This window comes from Chlamydotis macqueenii, chromosome Z (genome assembly GCF_036417535.1).
Source record: "Chlamydotis macqueenii isolate bChlMac1 chromosome Z, bChlMac1.mat, whole genome shotgun sequence".
NCBI lineage: Eukaryota > Metazoa > Chordata > Aves > Otidiformes > Otididae > Chlamydotis > Chlamydotis macqueenii.
In genome coordinates, this window is record NC_141593.1 from 24,652,340 (window position 1) to 24,678,879 (window position 26,540).

Sequence of the window (26,540 nt, forward strand, 5' to 3'; positions counted from 1 at the left end):
CAGAGCAGCTCTTAGTATCAGGTTACTATTTCATGTGAACTCTTCTAGCTTTAAGGAAGACTGGATCACTTTCTAGAGGTGAGGCAGAAGTCCGCCATTGGTACCTGCCCCGCCTCCTTTGCCCTTGAATTCCAAATGCTAACAGAAAGCAGATAACTGGGGGTGTGTATGTGAAGGGCGTTGACGTCTAAAATTGAACTTCTGAACTCTCAGGCAGAAGCCCGCTACTTTCTTGCTTCAAGTGGTATGGGCTGGACTAAACTGAAGCAGCATGTCCTGAATCCTACCAGCAATGATCTCCCTGCTGGAGAGGGAATTTGAGGTGTGATGAATATAATACTGGGGAAGAGAGCAACTAGCCTGTGTGTGAAACCATAAGTAGGGTAAAATCTCTCATCTTGTTGGTTGTTAAATACAAATCCACTCTGGCTTGTCATTTACTTTGTGTTGCCTCTGACAAAGTCCTATCTATCAGTCACATTCTTCACTCCTACAAGATGATGGATAGGGTTCCTGAGCTGAGAAAGACATAACTAAAAGTCAACATCTGCAAATTAAAACTAGGCAAATGCAAATTCCAAAAATGGCAATTTTCTTCAAAAAAATACAAGAGACCTGGTAGTCTCCTCTCTGATTCTTTGCATCTTGGAATGAAAATCACTTTTCTCTGTGGATGACATGTTTATTTTTGTTGTCTGTGTGGCCTCAAAACTACTGGTGTCTTCTTTTATTACAAGCTTTAAAATCTCAGGCTCTTGATTCTGTCACTGATTTATCCTTCAACCCAGTTTTTTAACCCTATACTCAAAACCCACGGTTGCCTCAGAGCTTCCTAAATCATAGGGTGATTTAGGTGAGGGAGAGGAGAGGCTTGCTTTTTCCAACATGACCATTTGTGCATCAGCAGGAAAAAGGGGCATCCATAAGACATGCAGCACCTAACAGCACCAAACTGTGCCAAACACCTGGACAGAGTGGATGGGAGTCAAGCAAGGTTAAAGTGGAATGGGAGACAATCCTGGAGGGCTGCAGATTCTCTTAGGGAAGACAACAATCTGCACAGGGCTCTCCATGGCCTGTGCAAGCATCTTGACCATGGTGTGTGCCTGGCTTTTTCAACAGCACAAATGGTATCAACAGACACAAAAAGAAAACGACCTCTCACAGACTTGCTCTATTTTCCTTTAATTTTTTTTTTTCTAGAGCAAAGCACTTTCTGCTACAGCTACTCAACAAATTTTTTTTTCTTGCAGGCACCCAGGGAAAGGAGTCCAGTACCTTTTATTTGTAACAGCCTCCAACTCAAAAATATTGAAGTCCCAGCTTTCCTCATTATCCAGGAGCTGTGCAATACAGGGCGGAACATCATTGATCGTGTTTGGCACTGAAAGGTGACTATGGCTCAGGTTCATATCTGTTGAAATTGAATTTGGAAATCACAATATTTCTGGGTCATTCCCCCCCTGCAAAATTCCATTTAGAAAACAAGTCTTTTTCAAGAAAAACAACTCTTTTCCTTACATGAAAAAGTCTGTACAGGACTATAATTTATACGGTTTATAATATTACAGATGATTTGGACATAAACCAAAAAGAACAGTGAACCTTTCTTTGATTGACAATTTCATTTTTTCCTAGTCTGATTTTCTACATTTTGAAATGCATTATTTTAATTACTTGAACCTGCTTCAACTCCAAAATGGAGGCAGTCTAGCACTTGTTTTACAATCACTTAGACAACCATTTCCAAATACATACATCCCACTGCAAATGAGCTTGGAGCTCTGTGTCACTGGCATGTACAGAAGTCACACATGCAAAGGGAAGTTTAAAATGGTGGCTTACTTTTAGAAAACACACAGTCGTTTCCTGACAGTCTTCTCAAGCCATCCTGAAAAAGCAAGTTTTTTGTACGTTTTAGGCAGAGTATCGCTGCATCATTATCTGCAAAATTACTATATGCACTTTCTCTGTAGGTACTATTCCTGGGACCTAAAAGCACTGCTCTTTATTGTAGCACTATAAGCATCATCCTTGTTTTAAGGTCTTTCAAAACAGACATGAAAGGATCCAAGGAACACTAGTATGAGATCTCCAGAAATGACATTATTAACTATACAGTGTATTGCCCTCCTTGACCCCGTCATTGGCACCTGCAGGATTTCACCTTTCAAATTAACCACTATCATTTATTTTTCATTTTCTTTATATTATTTTGACAAGGGTTAGCTCAGTGTATGTTAAGAAATGAGGTAAGCCATGATGAAATCTAGGCAGTCTGTCTCTGGTAGACAGTGTTGCTGCTGTTACAGGACCAAAGTCAGAACCTGATTAAAGTAACTTCGCTCTTACACTGGACCAGCTGTAAAGCAATTCCTCTAATCCCATCTGGGCTTCTAGAGTTTCTAAGGGGTATCTCCTTGAGACAAATCAGATTGGATGACATAGTTTCTAGTGGCAACCACATTCACTTATCTATAAGGATGAATGCACTCAGTGGACTGAGATGTGGCTGTATCTTACAACATCTTGCTGCCTCCTGTTGCTAGAGAGGCCAAAACACTTAAGTGAAATAGTGATGAATTACAAGTCCCCTTCCCACTGCTTGTGAAATTTTGGCACAGCAGAGCACTGAACTGTGATGCAGGACACTAGTAGCAGCAATTTCATCTTTACTTCTTTTACTCACTGTCATCAGACCTCCAACAAGATCACTTGTGTGAGGATCTTCATCTTTGGTACCTAGCTGAGGGGAGTAAAGTTCTGTTGTCCGTAGGATTTCCAGAACTCTGTCCAAGGCCTCTGCTACTGTGATAGGGCTGTTTTCTTGGGCAGCATTAATTATGTTAATAACCTGAAAGCAGATTAAGGAGGCAGGTGAGGAAGAGTGAATGGCACTTTGTTTTTTCTTATTACAAAATCTTTATTCTTGGCTTGATTATTCTACTTCCCATTTAGCAAATGCTATGTAATTCCCCCCAGCTGCTGAAGTACAACTCTGAAAATGTAAATTTGTGCTCAGATTCCCTGGCATCCCTCTGCTATTTATAACTGGCAAACTCCTGGGAAGTGAAAGCAGAAGTGTGTGAAATATCTGAAATAGTTGCAAGTGGGCAGACCAAAAACTAGCCATGTCCCCGTCCTTCAGTACAACCGGGGCTGCTCAGAAGCAATCATTCAGACCCTAGAGGGAAAAAACAAGCAAATGAACTCCTGGATGTGGCTTAGATATCCTGATATTGGATATAAAGCCTTAATTTTCTCAATGTGAAAACAAAGGACAGAGAGCAGAAACAGCTGAGGGAGAAGAGGGTGGCTCTTCACCTTGTGTCTCAGCTGCAATCTGGGAATGCAGCAGTGACACAGCAGCACCAAGGATTACTCCTGGCACTGCCAGGACTGAGAGGCAGAAAGCCCCCGTGCTGTCTTCTCCAGCAACCAGAAGCTGCTGGGGAGGCACTACAGGCCTGCTTGTGGGTATGCTTGGGAAAAAGGAAAAGGAAAGGAGTCAGCTGCTTTAACAGGCATGGTGGTGCTGGGAAGTAAAGAGCTTGATGCCAGGAAGAGAAGATGGGGAGAGAGGAAAAAATTGTTTGAGAGTGGGAGATGATAGATGCTCTGGTTTGTGGGACAAGTGATTGTCTGGTTTGTGACAGCAGAGTTTGTATAACACTGACAGTGAAGAAAAGATTGCAGCAAAGTGAGATCACAGAATATGGTGCAGGTGCTCCCTCCTCTGCTTGCTATCCTATAAATATCAATGGTAAAAGTAAAGGTGAGACTGGAAGCACATGTCCTCCTACACATGCATGGCCCAACAGGGCAGGGACTCCTTCCTGCCACAGGCAGTGCATCTAGCAAGGACACCCTTTCCCCCTTTTTAAATATTCTTCCTTATGACTAGGATTTGGAATGAGATGATGAAATGCAGAATGTGGTAAGAAAAAAAGTTAAAATTATTTTGTTAAATACAAGGTGCAGGAAACTCTGGACTCTCCTGCCACAAACTATATCCTTCCTTATGAGAACAGCTCCAGACTCTCGGTTTGTGGAAAAGAGAGTGCTTAGGACTCACCTTTGTGATAGGAGCTTCTATCGTCATTGAATGGATCCTTGCCACGGAAGGGTACCGTCGGGTCTGTAAACTTTGAGCTATCATTAGAGAGAGGATTGTAAATCAGATGACAGCATTTAAAGACTGCAGAAGGCAGTCACAGCACTACAGAATCCAGCCTCATCTCCCATTTCTCCTATATCTCCCCTCCTGCAAGTTCCTGCTTTACTGTTTCATCTGTCACACTGCTGTCTACCTCCTTTGCAGCCACTCCTCACTTCTACTGTCCGTTTTTCCACCTGTCACATCAGCTATACTGAAATGACGCTATACTTAAGTTATATTACATTTCATGCCCAGTACCTGCCACTTTCTCTTTGTTTGCAGTGGATCTCTGTCAGACATGGCTCCTCCTGTGAGAGCATGTGTGTGTATGTCCCTCATCTCAGTGACACAGCTGCCCTAATGAAACCCATTCCTGTTACCCATAAGCTGTGCTTCTCTCACTGCATACTGGGGCAGAAACAAATCTCTGTCATCAGCATCTCAGCCCCAGCAAGCAGTCACAAGTGGGGTCAGGAGCAGAAGTACTGTGCTAAAGTAACCAGCAGCAATAGATCCCTTCATGTCCCACACTGATGAACCCAAAATACTGGTTGGGGAACATGAGCTGCGGCTTCCTAAGAGAGGTAGAACTAAAGCTTCACCACAGACTCTTTCAGCAGGCTGCCCCCATCCCATGGCACAGCCATTCCTCCTCTCTGTGAAGGCTCTGTGCACTGCCATGCATCACATAGTGATGTTGGTACTCATGCTGGGATGTTGTTTTGCAAACCAGAATAAATAAATTTTAGAGAAGTTATAAACAAATGGAGTAATCTCTGTTTAACCAGCTGTGAATCTGTATAGTTCCTCTTTCACTCTGCATTTTTATTGCCTAGGGCAAGTCTACTCTTTATTTATAATGTAATTCTCGACAGTTTACTTTCTTACCATCACTACTTTGAGATGTTATTGACTTAACATCAATTGAGTCTTTCCTTCTGTTCTTGCATTTGAAGGAATGAGATTCTGTAAATATAAAACAAAAGCTTTAAAAATGCATCAAGTAAGACATCTACAGAATCTTCTTCATCTAAAATTCTGAACATTTAATTAAATGATCTTAACAATACCACATAAGTGGGGGAAATACTGTAATGTCTGCACATCAGAACAAGGGACTCTGTGTCTATCATTTACAGCAACTTGTCTAAAGTCACCTGGAAAGCTGTTTTGCAAGGAAGTCAAGACACCTTATGGAACAGGAGACTTGCTTCACCTGACTTTAGCTGCCTAAAAGCAGCAGCCTTTCAGGCTGTCCTTGTCTAAGGAAAAGGTCAAAGATCCTGCTTTAGGAGAGATGTTTCAGGCACGTGGGCGCCCCTCCTCCAAGTCCCTTTTGCCCTCCACCGACCACTGAACAAGCCTGAGTCTAACTGCCTAGAAATTTAGTGAAGTGAGAAAAATCCCATTGCAGCCTTCACTCTTCCAGCCCAAGTACAATTCAGACTCAGATAGCTTTTACTTTTAATTACAATAATTGTTTATAGCCTGTGTTTAAGAAAATTCCAACATCCTAGGAATGAATATAAACAATCAATTCCATTGCTGTGAAAATTAACCACACATCAAGCTGACATTCTTGAAACTGCTATTTGCTAAAGCAAGAGAAATTACGACATCCAGAAAAATGTTAAAGCTGGATGAAATGGCTGGAAAAAGCTTAAAAAAAAATTAGGAAAATTTCATTTTCCTCCAAACTGTTACAGTTTGCACTCTCCCTTATGTTCAAAACCAGCCACCGTGCACCTATGCACCTCTTTGCAACAGTCTCTATAGTATCTATTCCCACAGTATCTGAAGTGCTACTCAAAGATCAGAGACCCTAGCAAGCTTTCAAAACGAGATAAATACCATATGAAGAATCAGAAATATCATAAAATGTATTTTCTCAAGACAAGGACCAATTTGCATAACCATGTTACGAGACAGGATATATGCAGCCTGTCTTAGGCAAAATAAAATGTTAGTATACAATTCTCCAGAATTAAAAATATATCCATCTTAAAAATAATTGAAACACAGTTTCTATCTTAATTATTTTCTTTACCACAGATTTACAAGGCAGCTTGGATCTTCTTATTTTGTTGTAGTCCAGACTGGAGAAAATGAACGCATTTTCCTCTGTTGACACCTAAGAGCAGGTCATAACTAATGCACGTTAAATTATTTTATTTATTTATTTGATAGGACTCCTCTTTCAAACCCCTTTCCTACATTAACATTTGAAGGAGTTTAACATAAAGCACTTGACTGGGAGCAAATATTTACATATAAACAGAGCTGCTAGTGGCGGTAGCTGACAAGACAACTCTCCTTGTGTTAAATACCAACTAGCAAGTTGGAAACTTTGATAGTGCCATCTAGAGAGTCACAGGTGCATAAAAGTTACTCTGTGCCACACTACAAATATTTAAATGCCTAAGTAAAAAAATTTCCTTCATTTGTCAAGCGGAATGTCTCCCCATGCAGATTTGTTACAAATCACACCATAATGAAAAGCATAATACACATGGATTATTTTTCTACCCTCATCACATAGTGGTATATGCCCAAGGCTATGGGAGTTTATTCTTGAGCACAATCATGGACCGCAGGGAAGGATAACCTACATCACATCTGTACACTTGACTCTAAGACTGCCTGCTTTCACTACACCATAGTCATCAACAGGGCGTCATAGGATGTGGCTTCCCAGTCTTCCTGAAATCTGTCACAATAATGAGCAAACCTAAATGCCTCACATAATCTGTAAAACACATTAGTAAGTTACTAAAAATGTGTTAACTAGGAACAAGTGTTCTTCAGCTTAATTCATGGGCATTCTCACCTTCCCTTTTGTAGGAAATAAACAGTGAGGAAGAAAAACTGCGTTTATCACAGGGACACAGAAGCAAGCAGTTTAACACACTGTGGATCAGTTCTGACGGCAGCAACGGTGATGAGAGCAGCAAATTGCATGTATTGTCTCTTCTCACCCCTGCCCATTATTATTTGGCATCACAAAGGTCTCCAATGCTTGTACATATTCTTATGCTACTTGAAAATGTAGAGGATCTCCAAGCAGTCACTTCCCGTGCTCTTGGTGTGTTACATCCTCCTCTCGTGTGAAAACCAGAAGCTGCCTGACATTGCACAGCAACATTGTCCAGTGTTTCATAGCTGGAAGGGCCTTGCTGCCAGAAGGCACCAGGGCATGAGAACTTGTTCACTCAGAATAAGACAGCAGTGCTGCATCTGGCTCAGATCACTAGAATCACAAGCTTAGAATTGGTCTTTAGTGCCTCCTTCTTCTGGGAAAAGTGTTATTCCAAGCATCAAACAGCGCTGGAAGAAGAGATTATCCCCTTATACTCCACACCTTTAGTCAGAAGCTATCTGCAGAAGTTACTGAGAGCTTGAGCATGCTCTCTGCAAGTAAGCAAACCTGCTCGAGACACAGGGCAAGGGTTCTGCAGACGCACTGCAACAGCTCAGTGCTGACTGGACACTACTAGCTCTAGCCTGGAGACCACAGACAACTATCTTAGCCCTGTGCTGCGGCCAAATCAATGGCCTGCTTAAAGGTTCTAAACTTGAAAACGCTAGGGCAGATCTCCTGGCACAAATCAGCACAGTTCCACTTTAATTTCAAACACGATAGAGGTGCCAAGGTACACCAGCTTCAGGATCAGATACAGTATTTTAATACAATGAAGAACAATGCATCTCAACACAAGAGACTGAATTATTAATGATGGTTATAAATCCAATTTGTGGTGCAACATCAGAGCAGCTGGCGTCCGTCATTGGCCATCTGCTCTGATTGCCAACTCGACAGAGGGAAGAGACAACATTTCATGCTAGCAAAGAACCCGGCCACAACCTCAAGCACAGCAATGTGTAAAAGTAAAGGACAGTATTCTAACCTGACTGAGAATTGTCTCCTGTGTACTTCTCATCACGGTGACTCTTGTAGAGCTGAAGATGCACCAAGAGTGAAATATATATGTAAGGAAAAAGAATACAAAAAGATTTTAAAAGGGCTACATTCAACACTGTCCTTATCCAGAATTTTCTGTTCAATTACTTAAAAAGAAAGTGTTTGGCAAAGACTCTTCTTTAGGTGTAATTAGATGTAGAAAATTAATATGAAAGTAAAGAGATATGCAATGTAGAAAATCACAGATACTGTAATCCTTTTATGTACTAAGTTCCTGTTTAATGCCAGTTCTCTGCAAGAGAACTGACATTGATTTTTAGACAGTGTTTTCAGTGCAAATTGCACATGAACTTAAAAGATTCCAGGAATAAAAAACAAAAAAGAAAAAAAATCCTAAAATGTTCATTTTGCCCTCTGTACAGTAATTTAAAAACCATTTTCTTAGTACTATCTAAGCTAATTTTGCATGCAGCCTTGCATGGGTCACTGATAAACTGAACTTCAGAAAAATGCAGTTACAAAAAAAACCTCTTCAACAACTGAAGGGTAGAGGGAGGTGTCATCCATCAGAACTTTATTTCCAAGTAATTTTTAATCATTCTCATGAATGAAAAAGTTAAACATAAAATCTTAATTCTTTGTGCTTCTGAAACATCTTGGGTAGCTTCACTGAAAGATATTTCAAACTTTGTTAGAATTTAAATAGGATATTTCCATCATCTTAAAGTTTGCACTTATTGCTTGGTCCACAATAATACAGATTAAATGCTCCTCTGCTTTTCTATCCTGCTCAGAAACAAAAGCAGAGTCTGTCCAATACACAACAGTTTAACATCTGCTAATCACTTCACCCCTTCCTGTAACCTTATGTGGTTACAAGAAAGTATTTTGCTGTTAACAGGAAAACTGAGCAGAACTTTCAGTTCCTCAAGTCTTCCCTTTAAAATCAGCACATGATGTATTTACATATAGCTAATAAAGACACTTTTCAGTATCTCTAAAAAAAAAACACCTCTAAAAAAAAAGTCTCTAAAAATAATGCATTACTTCTTTTTTTTTTCACTGTAGTCACTAGGGAAGATGTACATGCCCTCTACTTCAGATAAATAAACTTTAGTGCTTGACACTGAACTTATACATAATTCATTACACATCACATTTAGGAGTCCAGTGCTGTCATCTAATCTATGGTGATCAGTTCCTCTGACCAAATCCATCACCTGCCTATAGCAAAGCACTTTGATTTCATGGAAGCATGAAATCCATGGTTGCAACCTGGGAGTTAAGAGGAGAGTATGACAAGGTTGCACTTACACACTCTTAGCATCTGCATTAGTTTGTGACAGTGCATGCTGCAGGGTCCTCACAGGGGTTATTCAGGAAAGAAAGAAAAGGAATGATACAAATTCTCTTTTGCATCATTCTTGCACACCTTCCATCTTTCTTCCCTTTTTGGTATTGAGGGGAGGAGGGGAAGAGGGTGAAAGGGAAAGGGAAGAGAATGGAAAGGAAAAAAAAAAAATTCAGGAGTGTCTTTCTGTAGTGAATAAGATGAAAACAAAAAGGAAGGGGAAACCCTGCACTCATGCTCCGTATAAATCTTGTTCAAGAATGTGTAAGGAACAACTTTTCATCCAGAAAACTGATTTTAAAGGCTTAAGCACCTCTCTTGTAATCATGCAGGAACTCTCAGAGAAATCATCTTATCCAAACAGAGTAAGATTGAGGAAGATCATCAGATATGTGACACAAGTCATCTGAACTGTTCATTCTGGTCCCTAACTGGAGCTTTCCTCAGAGCCCAGAGATATATCTCTGTCTACTGCACAACTGGAAGAAAATATTGGTACAGTGCCCTAAATGCTTTACTGAAAAAAATAAAACAAACCACATTTCAGTTCTGAGTACTTCTCTTACCCCTTCTGCAAGCATGTCCTAAAAGAGCCACATAACGTAAGTTATGAGGGCAGTTACGCAGTTAATCTTGGGCTGATATGTTCTTAGAGGAGAAACACCACCGCTATTGTAAATTTATGAATGTGCAAACACTGGACTTTATCCTATTAGGTTTCTAATGGATAAAAGCAGTATTAATCATTACCTAGGCTTCATCACATGGGAATAGTTACATGAAAGTCAATCCCCGTTCATAAATCTTCACTGTAACAATACTTTATACACTCTTAGATTTTTTTTTCTGTGCATAAATCTAACATGCTTAATTTTTGTATGTGATAAATCTGGCACAGAAATTCACGATGGTTCTTACACAGTGATCTCTAATCATACTGTGATACCCCTTATGGAGGCTGTTGGTAATGACAAAGAAAGCATTTACATTTTTTAAGGTGAAACAAGGCATAATAATGTAAGGATGTTTCTAAATCTGCATACAGTGTCTGAATGCTGAGATCAAGCCCTTCATAATTATGTTGATGCAGTGAAACATTAAACATTTGCATCAAAATTTGAATCCTGACAGCTTTTATTGCTCTATAACTAAATAAATAGTCTGTTTGATTTCCTTTTATCCTTCCATAGGGAATTATCTGTGGCTTGAAAAGAAACATAATATTTTATCAAGGCAGAGAAAAGTTCTACTGCTGCAAGTATTCAGGCATGGATTTCAGGAAAAGGGCAATGTCCAAATGTTGATCAGGATTTATACCATCACATTAGTATTGCTACAAAAATAACTCTAAGACGTCTTATGAATATAATACAGATATTCCTATATGTCACCATCACTGCACATCTAAAATGAAAAAAAAAAGTCCAACCTAAAACCACCCCCAAACCCTCAAAATTCCAAGACACTGTTTGAATTTTTCACGCAATGCAAGAGCACCCACTGCTCTACTACAGGCAGGAGGTATTTCCACCACAGAAGTGAAACAAAATAATTACCTAGTTTTGTTGTATCATCTTTTTTTTTTTTTTTTTTTTCCCCCAGTGGACCTTAAATCTCCACAGACAATGTTTTCTGCTAGGCTGTGGCACACCTTTGTGGCAGGTATCTACATCTTTGGAGAACCCTTCAAAGACCCTATTCTCTGCACTCACCAAATGCCTAAAGCTCCCCAGACCTATAGCTCATTGTGTTAATGCTTTATTTACCAATAACTTCTTATGAACCAATACTAAAAAATGTGACTTGATGGTGCTTTCCAAGAGTGCCAGTAGTACAGAGAACATGAATGTGGCCTTTGACACAAGTCCCTAACTAAAATTTGTTTCTTAAGCTCATTGGCTGCTCAATGAATGAGGCAACAAAAAACTCAAAAGAGAAGGACTTTTATTTGGTTTTGACTGCTGTTTCTTACAGATGACTCCAAGTTTGTAATTGTTTCGTACTGATTCTCTTGCACTAAGAGTATTACATCCACACTTCCTGTACCAGTGTTTCAGCTGTGTGTATATTATAGAAGAAACATCATATCGTATCACACTTTCAAATCAACATCAAGGCAGTTACAAATGAAACAGTAACAATGATGATTTGATTCCTTAAATAAGGAATCAAAAAGAAATACTTTAGCACTGCTTCTATTACAAAGCTGTCTTGGGCTCTAGCATGAGCATTTTGAAACATCCTTTTATTGTAAATGATACTTAGCTGCTAATACTAAAATCCATGTTTTAGTTCAAAGATGAGATTAGTTTAAAACATTATGAGCCTTGTTTTCCAGTGATAGGCCTTCAAACTTCTTCAAAAAGGTGTGCAGATCTCTCTCTTGACTTGTTTCTACCTGTCCCCGTAAAAATTTGTGCAAGGGGCATGGTTTCAACAGCCAAATTTTACAGAATACCACCTATGAACTTCTAGTTTCTAACAATGTGTTAATAGTCAGTACTGTTATGCTGAAGAAAGGGCAACTAGAAATAGTAGTGACTTTCTAAACATCTTTTATGCACAAGTGTCTTTACCCACATAATGGATAAAAGCACGTTACAATTCTAAATAAACCAAGATACATAACTCCTCCCCTACAAAACACGAAAACATACCATGTTTCCCAAGCACATCCTCAGTCTAAAATGTTGCCACCTTCTTCCTATGCTCCTCACTTACAGATCACACACAAGATAGATTTCACTCCTCTGCTCAAAAAATCCAAAATTCTTTACTCTGCAGGCCATTTACTAGAGTATTTTTGAAGCAAAGCATGTGATATGATCATTTGCTTCATACACTTCCAGAAGGAGGGAACCAGGAGCAGATGACAACAAACAGCTCCCCATGCCGCCCGCTTTGGTGCAGGACCTGCTGAGGTGGGCACATGCCTGGACTGCAGAGACTGGGGTCAGCTGCTACTGCTGGCTTACTTGGGTTATGGCTTGGATTACAGCCCTCCACAGCACGTCTTCTCATGAGCATGCAATGTCTCAGGTCCTGCATGAAGCCTACACTTTCTTCAAGAACCACACTTTGGGAAACTTTTTGACAATTGAACATAGGTCATTTTTAGACATAAGTAACACCAGATCAGACTGGCAAGGGCAGCTCTAGAAAAAAGCTCCGGAACTCCCTTTGGACCACTGCCTATGTTGCTCAACAGTGTCACGGACTCAGCTGTGACATCCATGCTCCAGAGGATTAAAGCCTTTTTTTCCTCTACTCAGGAGTCCCACAAAAGGAGACTAGCCCATGCAAATGCTGACATTTTCTTGCTTGCTCCAATAACTAATGAGAATCTTGTAGACAATATAGATCACATCTTTTTTTAAAAAATATAAATTTCTAACCCAAAAATATCAGTTTACTAAAAGCAATTAAATTTATGACATGAAAGAAATACAATACCTGTTTGTTGTTTTCATTGGTACAATGCAGCTTTTTGAGGGACACAAAGTGTCTTATTTTCCTAGCAATAGAAATAATCACTTATTACCGTATCAAATGGTAAAGAGAAGAGTGAAGTGATACACTGCTATTTTCTAAAGCAGAGGTCTCCACACCCTCATGAAACAAGATACTAAACCCGACACCAAACAGACAACTGGGTGATGAACCCTCCTGCAGCATTACAGCTGTGTTTTTGTCCCAGAACACCTGATCCTTCTGCACCTGCAGAAGGATCGCACATCTGCAAGTAGATTTTGGCAACCTGCCCATACTACACAGCAAAGTTGCGAGCACCTACAAGCATAGACACAAATAAGGGGATCACCCAGCTACTGATCCTTCCAACTGACCGGGTAACAGTCTGGATACTATCGAATAACTTCATGAAGAAATGCATGGTATAATAAACCTAAACGTCAGCTGGCAGATACCTATAGCACTAGCGCTATTAACTGTTATGACTCTACAGTTCTTTTAGCCAGCATATGACAACATCAAAATGGACAAACATCAGCAGTAAACATAACCTTGCTTATTCTTTCCATGTTGCTTGAAGTCAGCAGTTATATCTTTACCCTGCTACTAAATGTATGGAGGTTCATGTCAAACTTACAGATGGGGAAAGCCCTAAAAAAGGCCTACAGAAGGCCCTAAAAATGAGAAAGCAATTATGTTCTGGACAAGTTAGTTACCCTCCTTGACCGACCACAGGTGTTATCTTCACATGCTGCTGGATATGATCTCCTGATTTTCTTCTTGCATAATAAACTCCTTGCCATTCCTAAGGATACATACACAACAGAGACAGCATCTAAAAATATATAGCTTGCAGTTAAATATTCATTTATTATTACATAGTCCTTATGTAGTAAATAATTACATATTATTTCATGGTTGTATTTTTTAAAAATAGTGTAAAATTTATGAATACAGAGTAGCACTTTTAAGAGTCATTCGCTAATGTAAAGACAGTGTAAATATGTTTATCTTTTGAGAGAGTGTACAATTTTTACAAAGAACTTTAGGAATCATCTACTTTGAGGGATTACAAACATTTTTTCTAGGTACCACCATAAGCAGTGGTGGCTGCAACACATCCAGAGACTGTCTCCCTTGTGAGCAGCAGAAGCAAACTCTGTGCTGAGCACCATTCAGCTTTGAAGTTGTCAGTTGTCAAGTGACACGTATGTTAAATTTCAGAAGCCCTTGACCTAATGATGTCCTTCAACTTAACTTCAGGTAACCAGTAGCCTATTCTTACTCCATGACTGTTTTCCCATGACCATGGATATCCAAGGCACTCCAGGTCAGCAAGAGGAAGAAACCATTTCTTCATGGCATCATTTATCTTGTTCTCCCATGCAAACACCCATTTCTCTGACCAGCCACTAATTTTCCCTCTATCCCTACTGCTACACGAAAGCATCAAGAGGACTGCAGGCTAACCAAGAGCCATTCATGCACCATCCTTAAGCCATCCACTGATGCAAAGATAAAAGACATCCTCCAGTATGAATTGGAGAAGACAGGAAGATAAAGTAGAAGGCTTCTCTTTCCTTACGACCTCAAAGAAAAGAGATTTTAAGGAGGGAACTACTTGGCAGCAGATCATGTCACAGAGAAAGTGGATGGACACAGGGCCTTCAAGCAGGCGCTGCTAGTGGCTGGGCAGCCTGTACAAATGAGAAGGAGCAAAGCAAGAGTGGCCTGCAGGTACTGCTAATGAATGAAGGTGGGCCTGCAAACAACTCCAGACAGTGACCCCCAAAGCTCAGATCATTGCTGGAAGTGACTCAAAGATTCAGGAACTCCCGAAAGGTCACAAAGCAGAGGGTGAGACAGGGAAGGGTGAGAGGTACTTCTGCAACCCATGGAGATGGGATAAGAGACTTGCATGTATTAGGGGAACACATGGCAAGGACATGTACTGCTTTTGCACCCTGACACCACCACAACAGGAGTTCGCAGTGCACTGCAGATATTCTAACTGTAGTTAGAAAAACAAACCTCAGTGGATGCTGACATACTAGGTCACAACTGATTATGCCACACAGTGCTTAAAGCATGCAGTCAACAGAGGCTCTGCAGTTATGCTAGAACAGTTAAACCTTTTGGTTGGATGATGCAGCCACCTGAGAGACTGACTGAGGGATAAATTGTTATGTTATGACTAACACAAGCTCCATGGGCTCTAAGGAAAAAAGAAATACAGAAAATGTTCTTATATTGATCTTAAGCCGACAGATTGGTAGAGGAGCTCAGTTAGGTCCTAAAAGCAAAGCTAAAGAAATCCGTAGTCACTTGTCTGAGACATAGGCTATTGTGCTACCGAGCAACAGAATTCCAGTCTTATACATGCCCTTATGAAAACCACATCTTGTGTTCTTAAACCTAGAGCATTAAAAATAAAGCACAATAGAAATCTAATGCAATTTGCAATTTTGCATGAGCTTATTTTATTTGCTTACCTTTCCTTTTTTAATAAATGTGTTGATAGTGTCTAAAAGATCAGCACAGTTTTTATCACTTTTTGGTAGTTCAGTAAGTTCTTTGCCAATAAGCTCTCCCTTGTGATATCCCATCATCTGTTCAAAGGCTGGATTAACATACTACCAAAACAAAAGTACTTTAGGATAATATGAAAAAGAACATAATTAAAGTATAATTACTTATATATAACTAGCAAACTGTTATAATTCATATGTCTAAAGCCATAACCACACATCCCTACAATTCAGTGTTTCTCATTTAAAAATACTATGTAATGGGGAAACATTTTATTCAAGTAAGAAGCTTGAAGGCAATATGTAAGCTGTTGTCAGAAGACATAGAAACAGAACAAAACTCTTTACTGTACAGATTATCTAGTTCTGCTGAAGATTTCATGCTGATTTTACCACAAGCAATATTACCTTACTGAAAATTATCATCTAAATAAACTTACTGAAGGAAAAATCTTAAAAATTCAGCAGACGTCAATGTGCAGTGTTCAGAAATAAGGCAGTTCATTGCACAGGGCTTTCTAATGGGCAACAAAATTGAAATACTGAAATAGAACAGAAACGACCAAGCAAAGATCTCTTTGGGGTTCCTCTCTCCAAGTTCTACAAAGTAGTTTACTTTTCCTCCCCTACCTGAATGACATGATCTTCGCTGGTTATTTCTATAGCTTCCTGACAATGGTCTAATGCTGTGAACACTGCATTACAAGCCCTGAAATAAGCAAATTATTCATGTTAGTTTTATTGTTAGAATGTTTTGCTCACAATAAATACATTATTATATTGTATTATCGGTAGATGAATCACAAAGTAGCATGTTGTTTTGACTAAACCGTGTCACTAGCTCCATTATGATTCTTTTTCAGGAAACTTAACTTCAGACTTCCCTGTTGTTAACATGCTTTTACTGCAGATCACATTGTAAAATTGCTCATGGGTACTGCATTCTCTTAAGAGTACATTTCTTTCTCCAAACATGCTCTAGACAGTAGGAACTAACAATTAGCAGTAAAAATAACAAACGGCTGTTACATCAGAATAGAAAGTTTTGTGATCATTAAACACATGGAACACAAAATTCACCACAACAGAAATATACAAAGTATTAAATACAGCAAATATCAAAGAAGTTGTAATACAATGTAATTAAAGGAAACAATTTAAGCCATCTCAAAGTCCTAGTCAGAAAAATATCAATTTTCCTGCTTCCAGATAATAAGTCAGTGACTAAGTTTCCATATATGCTGATCTTTATTAAGAGGCAAAATGATCTTCATTTCCTATTTTTTTCAGGGCTACTCTTGCATATGTATAATGAGGGAAAACCTCATTACCTTCTTGCTACAAAATTTAAATTGCTTAAATTATATTTAACATAGGATGGGATTAATATCAGTATAGGCTTTGAATACTAGAAAGAAAAAAAATATATATATACATACAGGTGTCCTGATTTCGACTGGGATAGAGTTCATTTTATTCCTGGTAGCTGGTATAGTGCTGTGTTTTGGATTTAGTATGGGAGTAATGTTGATAATACACTGATGTTTTCATTGTTGCTGAGCAGTGCTTACACTAAATCAAGGACTTTCAGCTTCTCATGTTCTGCTAGTAAGTGGGCTGGTGGTGTACAAGAAGCTGGGAGGGAACGCAGCCAGGACAGCTGACTCAGACTGGCCAAAGGGATATCCCATACCATATGCTCAGCATATAAAGTTGAGGGGAGTCAACTGGAGGATCAGTTGCTGCTCGGAGGCAGTCTCAGCATCAGTCAGGGGATGGTGAGGAGTTGCATTGTGCACATTGTGCATCTGTGTTGGTTTTTGCTTTTTTTTTTTCAAAAATAAAAGGGGTGGTAGAGCTACAGTCGCAGCTTCTGCAAGAAGCTGCTAGAAGGTTCCCCTTTTTCCAGTGGACTCTGCTGGGTCTAGGGTGGACCCGCTGCTGGCCAGGGCCGAGCCAATCGGTGACAGAATGTTCAGTGGTAATACGTCTGCCATAATGTATTTAAGAAGGGGAAAAATAATAATAAAAAAAGAAGATATGAAGAAGCTGGAGTGGGAGCAGAGAGAGGAAGGTGAGAGCCCTGTGGGCCTTGCAGCCCTCACCTGCTGGCCTCCCGCTGGGCGGCCGACTGGGCCCAGCCCGGCTGCAAGAAGTGGGGAGGAGATGAGATGTGAAGAGAACCTGAGAGGCGTCTGCCTGAGCCAGTTGTGAAGAATTTCTTGTGAGAGGAACGGCTGCATATGCCAAGGTCAGAGAAGGAGGGGGAGGAGTAATGCTGCTCCTGGCCAGAATTCCCCTGCAGCCCGTGGTGCAGCCCATGGTGAGGCCGGCTGTGCCCCTGCAGCCCATGGAGGCCCACGGAGGAGCAGAGATCCCCCTGCAGCCCAGGGAGGACCCCACGCCGGGGCAGGCAGGTGCCTTAAGGAGGCTGTGGCCCATGGAGGGCCCACGGTGGGGCAGCTAGTTCCTGAGGGACTGCACTCCATGGAAAAACCACCCAAGCTGGAGCAGTTCATGAAGGACTGTAGCATGTGGGAGGGACCCCATGCTGGAGCAGAGGAGGAATGTGAGGAGTTCTTCCCCTGAGGAGGAAGAAGCAGCGTAAAGTGACATGTGATGAGCTGACTGTAACCCCCATTCCCTATTCCCACCTGTGCCGCTCAGGGCTGGGGTAAGGAGGTAGAGATAACTGAAATGAAGTTAAGCCTGGAAAGAGGGAGGGATGGGGGGAAGTTGGTTTGTTCTTTTTCTCATTATCCTTCTTTGTTTTTATTAGTAATAATAAAGAAATAGTTTTCCCCAATTTCAAGGAATTTCCCCAATTTGCCTGTAATGGTAACTTTAAGAATCTCTCCCTGTCCTTACCTCAAACCTGGAGCCTTTTTGTTACATTATCTCTTCCCAATTCCCTCAGAGGGTGGGCAGAGTGAGTGACAGACTGCATAGCTTGGTCCTGAGTGGGGCTAAACTACGACAGCATCACTTGTTTTGTATATTCTTTTATTATTACTATTATTAGTAGTATTATCTCTTCCTTTGCTGTCCTATTAAACTGTCTTTATCTCAACCCACAGGTTTGGTTTTTTTTTTTTTATTATCTCCCTCATCCCACTGAGGATAGGTGGGTGGGTGAGCAGCTGTGTGGTCCTTAGTTGCTGGCTGGTGTTAAACCATGACAACTGCATAATAAAAGAAATAACCCAGTATACTTGCTTTGACAGACATCAGTACTTCATCTTTGATTTGGACTAAACACAAACTAATTATCTTCTATATATCTCTCATTGTAGGGAGCATAAACATTCTTGTATACAGTTATTACCAAAAAGAAAAATCTTGCTTCCAGACTGCATAGTGCAGTTTGAATTAACATCAATGACTAGAGAATTAAAAAATACAGGATATTGCTAATGCTGCTCATCATGGAAGTAACTCAAAACCAAACAGGATACACAAAGAAATATACACAGAGACATAGCCACGCATCCGAGCAGATGAAGATATGTAGGGAAAAACATTGTATACAGAAGATGACAGTAGTATTTCTGCTCATGCAATAAAAGGAGCTCCGGATGTAATTTTACAAGTGATTTTCTAGCAGTCCAAGCCAGCTTCATAGTGTTATTTTGTGCTATATGGATCAACTAATTTATTTCAGTGATAGATGCCCATCTGGTACACCAGCTGCTAACAAATGTTATTACGTAAACTTTCTGCAAGAAAACACACAGCTATGTTTACTCTATTCAAACCCTAGTATTTTAATACTAGCCAGGAAAATTACAAGTTTAAATGGCCCATATCCTCTTTGATTATTACACACCTCTCACAGATGTCCAACAAAGCTTCAAACCAGAAGAAGCTACACAGAGAAGTGGAGTCCTCGCTTGGAACTGAAAGACACTTCTGACCACTGATGTGACCTTATATACCGCTTTCTTGGGCTGGTCCTACTTTTTAACCATGTTTCTCTTGTATCCAAACACCTGAAATATCCTGGTTCTAATTCCATCAACTAAATTTCTGGAAATATTCTCTCTTCCCTTTCACTTTTACAAAGCTGTATAGAAGACCTGCAAACAGATCAGAGACCCAGGGGGATAGACATACAGTGCAACACTTTTTTCCCCACTTAATTAAACCACACGGATGAAAACAAGTTATAAACAAATAGCATTACCAGACACTAGTTCTGATCAGTTGTTAATGGCAAATTCATTTAGAGCACCTGCCCAATCAGAGAGAAATCCTCTATTGCAAGACATCATCTTCTCCAAATTACAAATACGCCTTTTCAGAAAGTTTGTCTTTTAAAAGGCTACATCATGCCCCTAGATGTTAGTACAAATATTGCTTATAAGTGTTACTTGGGCTTATTACATGACAAAGAGTATTTAGCTATTTAACTGTCCTAGGCCTGCATCTATTAAACTCTTTAAACTACTTCACTCTTCTGGGACTGGCACTGGCAGTGGCAAACCCACAAACATCACCATTTTTTTTCATAGTATTTTGCAATGCTGCAAAACCAGTTGTTCCCAAACCAGTCATGTTCAGAGGTGATGTGAACACATATACACACACAAAAATATATATAATGTGTATTATCAATATACAAAAGACATGATAACACAAAATATATTTTATGTAATATTATTTACACAAATTAAAAGGAAGTAGGCTCACAGTTTATGTAACCACATTCAAGAGAGCAAAAGCAAGCACAATTACAAATGGGTGGTATACTGCTTTTTCCATAAACAATATGTATGAAAGAACTGTCAGTAGATGAAATGCCACTGGGGACTGACATTGTTTCCTTCCAATTGTAATGAATTTTAAGACCTTTTTGGTGATAGCTATAAATAAACTTGCAGAAAAATATGGTAGCCAATATGAATCATGCTCCCTGTGTTGGAGTTTCAATTATCTGCATTTATAATTGATACTGCTCATGTAGAGATGCTCAAACTGTATTTGCATCTTGTTCTTGAAATGAAATATAAACTACAAACATTGCATGTATGATCGTCAGCTTAATCTTTCCATATAAAATTGATGTTTCTGATCTATGCTGACTTAATTCAGAAGTCACTCATTTCATATTGCATCTACAGCTGAACAACAAATCAAGTCAGGACCATCATAACACCTAATTAACTTCTAAAATTTCACAGCTGCTTTATTTTCCTGCTGAGTTTTGGAAAACATCTATTAAAAATTATGTGAGGCCAAATTCTATTTTTTTTTCCTTGAAAATTTTATTGTAATTTCATTCTGCATGCACAAACACATAGTCACTTGAACATGAAATCACTCTGGGATCAGTTTGCAAATAAAATGTTAAAAAAATCTACTTCTTAAACAGAGACACTGAAACTTATAGAGAAGTGATAGTCCTTAGTAGTCGGACTTAGAATTACTTTATAACACTCAACTTCAAGGGCTTTTTTTCAATATAGTTGAATTGCAAACATGCACACATATTTACATGCATCTATAAGCACCTATATAAAGTATAAAATTAGTTACATTAAAGAAAGACTGATCAGGGAATGAAAGTAATTTAATTTCTCACTAAGATAAAAAGCTCTGCTCCTGATCTGCCAAGTTTTGCCCAAGCAAGAAAATAAAAACCCAGAGTATGAAGAGGTGGATCAAGATTGTGTCTATCTCAAGCCATCAAATATGAAATCTCACACATGTGATCAAGAGTGACTTAGTGAAGTTTTACCATCATATGAATTTGCAACCCTTAAACCTTACACACAAGACAGCATTTTTAAAATGCTACCCTTGCAAGTAAATTAGCTGAAGTTTTTGTTCTGCAGTATTTCTGCTAAAGGATCTTGCGCTGACTGCAATGCTGGTAGTAACGGCTGCTAGAATGTTGCCAAATTCAATATAGGACACAAGTATCAGAATAAAGGACATGTACTGCATTTTGCATCAACAAAACCCATCACTTAAACCACCAGTGAATGATACGTACACAGAGCAAGCTTTCTGAGGGTACCAGTTACTAATGCACTTAAATTTGTCCTTTACAAAATATCAGAAGAAGGAAATAAGGGTGTATTATATTAGTTAACATCCAGATGCAAAGCACATATGTGCATAGCTGGGAAGAAAGTAACCTGATACAGTTATGTAGACCATGCGGTTGATGTTTGCAGTTTCTTACACTTCTACATACCGTAATTTGAACTGAGATCGCACTTCCCCATGTTCTATTTGAACCAGTTCATTGTAACAAGCAGTTATGCTGCTATTCTCCATGAATTGCTGGAAGACAAATCGAGAGTGCATGAAATAGATTGGAATGCTTTTAAAATGTTATTTCTGTTCCTGCATCTAAAACTCTACCCTTACAAAGGGAGCTGGCACAAGTCCAGCAAAGGGCCGCAAAGGTGATTAAGCATCTCTCCTGTAAGGAAAGAGATGGGACTGCTCAGCCTGGAGAAAAGAAGGCTCAAGGGGGATCTCATCAAGGTATATAAGTATCTGAAGAAAGAGTAAGAAGCAGAGCCGGCCTCTTTCCGGTGGTGCCCAGTGACATAACCAGAGACAATGGGCACAAATAGAAAGACAGGAGGTTCCCTCTGTACATCAGGAAACACTTTTTTTTTTTTACTGTGAGGGTGGCTGAGCACTGGCACAGGTTACCCAGGGAGGTTCTGGAGTCTCCATCCTTGGAGATCTTTAAAAGTTGTGTGGGCATGGTCCTGGGCAACCTGCCTTAGGTGGCCCTGCTTGAGTAGGCTGCTTGGGCAAGATGACCTCCAGAGGTCCCTTCCAACCTGTGATTCTGTAGAAATAAAACGGTTGAGTTGTTTCTTTTGTGTTCAGTAACCACCTTTTCCCCAGGAATGATTTTCTAGTTCTTAAGAAAATATGGCTATGTAAATAAAAAGCAAGTATAAAAATATGCTAAAATCTCAGCTGTGAATTTTCCTGTTTGGTTTTAGCAAGCCAGTTATAAATAGATAATCTAAGAAACCCCAAACACAGTCTCACACAAAACCAGTATTGCCTTGATGTTTCATTTTAAACATCTATCATTAATTCAGAATGGAAATGGAATACCTTAGAGACATAAAACATTCATGCTAAAAAAGGAAAAAAGAATGATATTTGGCATTTCATTTGTTTTCTGGAAAATATTGCAGCTGAAGTTCAGAAGGTGAAGTAACTTTACTCCACAAGTAATCTCACTGAGCTGTCACTGAATTCAGAAGTTCAGAAAAGTAAATAAAGTACAAGGCATGTTGACAACAGTTAACAAACTCTTTTAAATATTCAAATGTGCTCATGCTAAATTTAAAACAATGTAAAAACAAATATATTAATAATATACAATTTAACAATGATGGCAACCTATTTTGCAAGCTAAACTTACTAGAACATACTAAAGCTCTTTAGGAACTGAAATTTAAAGTAGTGCTGTTTACTGTCAAAATGTAACCACTGCTGTTTACTGACAAAAAAATCAACCAATATCTAGGCACAAATCATTGGCTAAGAACCAAGAATTGCAGCTTGTTGAAGTACTAAACCTGCTCTTAACTGTTGCACAGTCTTCTACAGATGGACTGAATCTCTTTATTTAAGTTTATCGTAGTAATGTCATTCATTCACTGGCTCACTCAAAGTTGAGAAATCATTTGGGACCTGAAAAAAGCAGGAAACATTTCCTTTTTCTAATCTGTGCATCTAAATGAGGCACAAGAAGATGAAGATCTATTAACTCACAAATATTAGAAGGCAGACAACAATATTTTCTTTTAAAATTTAAGAATTTATACAGAATATTTTGATATAACTAACATATACTCTTAAATTATGTTTTATTCATTATTATTTGATTCTATGTCATCCTATACAGAACTTGACACAAGCCACAAGAGTCACCAGCTAGTAGGAACGCATCATTCTTCTTGTTTAGCAAGAAATATTAGGTTTATTATTAAAGACTTCTGTTGTTGCAAACTAGAAAGTGTTAATAGTAACTACTCAATGACAATCAACATTTGTTTAGGAGAAGAAGTAAAGTTCAAAATACAAGATTGTAATTGAGTAACTGCAAACATTAAGGTCCCCTGTTTGCTAATTTAAATCATAGTTAAAATTCAGTTAAGAAGCCAAATTGGTCATTTAAATTAGTCCATCCTAAGTAGACCATCACTATTAGATTTATGAGGCTGAGAGGAAAAAAACCCAGCATAATAAATGTACTGCATTAACAAGACCATTAATACACAAACACAAAAGCTGTTAATGATATAGGGGAAAAAAATCAGATGTAAAAAACAGACTTTCCTGAGAAGGAGGAAGAAAAACCATAAATAACTCAGCATAAAGAAAAATGCCAAAGGAATAGACAACAGAAAAAAAAAATCCCTAAATCTCTCTCTATTTATAAGACACTTTAGTGATCATAGTGATCAATAGTTATCAATGGATAGTGATCAATCATCACTGATTTCATTAGAAGAAATTAAAAGTGATTTCTTTAAAACTACTTACCATATATATTACAGGTACACATAAAGATAGAAAGATATTAGTCTAACATAAGTAAACATGAAGGCAACAGAACATTTTAAAGCAGAATAATCAGCTATTCACTGCAGGAAAAAAAATTATGGTTATTTGCAAAACTATTCCTCCTAAAAGATTAGAGGATTTCTGCAGAGTCTTTAGATCCAGACTTGATGTACAAAGTCTAGTTTTGGCTACAAAACTCTACAAAAAGATGACAGATGAATTGGCTAGAAGCTCAGACTCTTTACTAATCAATTTGGAGTTGCATTTATAAGACAGTCACTACCAAATGGAACTCTGGCATTCAGTGTCTTGTCAAGGGAAGAGGAGGAAGGTGATGAGCGAAAATAGGACAAATGCTGATACAATGAATAGAGATAACACAAAATAAAGCTACCAGAAAGGTTGGCCTGTAAAAATAAAAATAATGAAGAGAAACTTATAATTTGAACAGATATGATTTTCCAAAAATAAATTTAATTTTGCTGCTGAGGAAGAGATTGCCTGCAAATACTGTCCCTCTATTTGAAGAAGGATATTTTTAAATCTTTGTGGGTGGGTGAGTGGGTGGGGTTTTTTGTGTTAATGGATTTAGTCCCTACTGATCCCCATCCAAGCAGAAATAATTTCTATTTCCACCCCACTGTGAAAATAGGATCTTTGACATCAGATGTGTTTTAAAGGCTTGAAAAGAATTCCAATAGGGAATTACTATATCACGGAAGCTCTCTGATAAATCTGGGACAGCTAGAGAGAATAGTTAGAATAGCTGTCAGGTGCAAAAAGATTTTATTTTCCTAGGCAGAGGGTGCCACTGAGATGTGTCTCAGAGCCACGCAGTGGCCTGTCTCCTCAGGCTCTACTCAGTACTACACCTACAATTATAATCTAGTCCACAAAATATTGCATTGTTTTTAAATGAAACACTACACTGAGAAGAAATAAAGATTTCTTTGAAAAATATTAAGAACTTCTTTTTTTTCTCCTCTTTGAAAAAAAGATGAAAAAATAAACTAAGAAAGCACTGGCATTCTGCGCTGACCTTTCTCTTAGCCTCAACTTTTCCAATTCTCAGAGCATCTAAGCACTTCAGAAATGCTTTTGCCCTTAATGCTTTTGCCGCCACAGTACCATTGCAGGAGAGACAAGACCTATTACCTCTTTTTGAAGATGATCTGCAAATGGTAACTCTGGTGCATGTTCTGCTAAATATGAGTTAGCTCAGATACTAGACTCAGTATGAGCATATAAGCTTGAGATTCCAGCTGGGTTAATTCCCTTCTTTCTCTGATTTTCCTTATTACAGTTAATTGCCATAACCCTATATAATTAATTCTCCCTAAGGACAGCATCCACTGATGTGCTTCTATCGTTTCAGTACATAACCTTCCTTATGAATGGTTAACTTTACTACTACAGTTGATTTATATTACATTAACATAACATTAATATCCAGCCAAAGCCACTAACACAAAGGTTGGAAGAGGGTGAGCAACTGAACCTAGATTTTCAGAGCTAGGAATTCCTGCCTTTCAGCTCTCTCCAACAAATCTGTTTTGAGAAACAGTATGAAAAGTTATCTTGCCTTCTGCTGTCTGTACAGAAGAGCCTCTAATGTTATTCTGAGAAGAATGGGTGCAAGCTAATACAACAGACCTCATAAAAAAAAGGAAAATTCTTATTCACATTGGGAGGAACTGGACTAGGCTTGTAGTCCCTTTAGAAGAGGAATCCCACCAGTCTGAGGCACACAGAGATGTTCAGGTCACTACTCAGCATGCTGTGATACACAGCACACATTAATCAGGGTCCCTCATAATTGTTGTTTTAATGAAGTCATAAACAAAGCCCACCCACTACCTACCCAGATCACAATAGATTAATATCAGTATTCCTGCTTATTCTGAAAGGATTAGCAAATCACAGATTCTCTTATTTCATATGCTACTTGGATACTATTGAAAACAAAAGAATACCCAATCAACAGACACTGGTTTCTCATCAATAAATTTTTGACAGAAGTAAATGTATAGTTTTCAATTTGAGGAAGTAGAAGTGTCTGTAATTTACAAAGCAATCATTGTTACTATTTTAAATATGTAATCTATACATACCCTATCAAAGCCTGCATTAAGAAGGGGAAGAACAGAAGTTTCTTCTTGGTCAGGAGATCTACAAAACAAAATAACAGAATCATAGAATTGTTTAGGTTGGAAAAGACCCTTAAGATCATCAAGTCCCACTATTAACCTAACACTGCCAAGTCCACCACTAAACCATGTCCCTATGCACGACATCTACAAGTCCTTTAAATACCTCCAGGGATGGTGACTTAACCACTTCCCTAGGCAGCCTCTTCCAGTGCTTGATAATGCTTTTGGTGAAGAAATTTTTCCTAACATCCAATCTAAACCTCTCCTGGTGCCACTTGAGGCCGTTTCCTCTTCTCCTGCCACTTGTTACCTGGAAGACAAGACCGACACTCACCTCGCTACAACCTCTTTCAGGTAGTTGTAGAGAGCCATGAGGTTTCCCCTCAGCCTCCTTTTCTCCAAACTAAATAAT

General features: G+C 38.9%; 1 protein-coding gene across 1 annotated transcript in view; it reads right to left on the reverse strand.

Annotated features, from left to right (window-relative positions):
• The window catches only part of PDE8B (phosphodiesterase 8B), a 76,832-nt gene that overhangs the window by 9,263 nt on the left and 41,029 nt on the right, over positions 1-26,540 (reverse strand). The window contains exons 5-16 of the mRNA XM_086770562.1: positions 26,090-26,147; positions 21,628-21,716; positions 16,059-16,137; positions 15,393-15,533; positions 13,617-13,705; positions 12,883-12,943; positions 8,065-8,116; positions 5,048-5,125; positions 4,076-4,152; positions 2,690-2,854; positions 1,846-1,891; positions 1,279-1,414 (exon numbers count right to left, since the gene is read on the reverse strand). Of these exons, the coding sequence (XP_086626688.1) occupies positions 1,279-1,414; positions 1,846-1,891; positions 2,690-2,854; positions 4,076-4,152; positions 5,048-5,125; positions 8,065-8,116; positions 12,883-12,943; positions 13,617-13,705; positions 15,393-15,533; positions 16,059-16,137; positions 21,628-21,716; positions 26,090-26,147 (1,071 nt within the window). The remainder of the gene's footprint in view (positions 1-1,278; positions 1,415-1,845; positions 1,892-2,689; positions 2,855-4,075; positions 4,153-5,047; positions 5,126-8,064; positions 8,117-12,882; positions 12,944-13,616; positions 13,706-15,392; positions 15,534-16,058; positions 16,138-21,627; positions 21,717-26,089; positions 26,148-26,540) is intronic.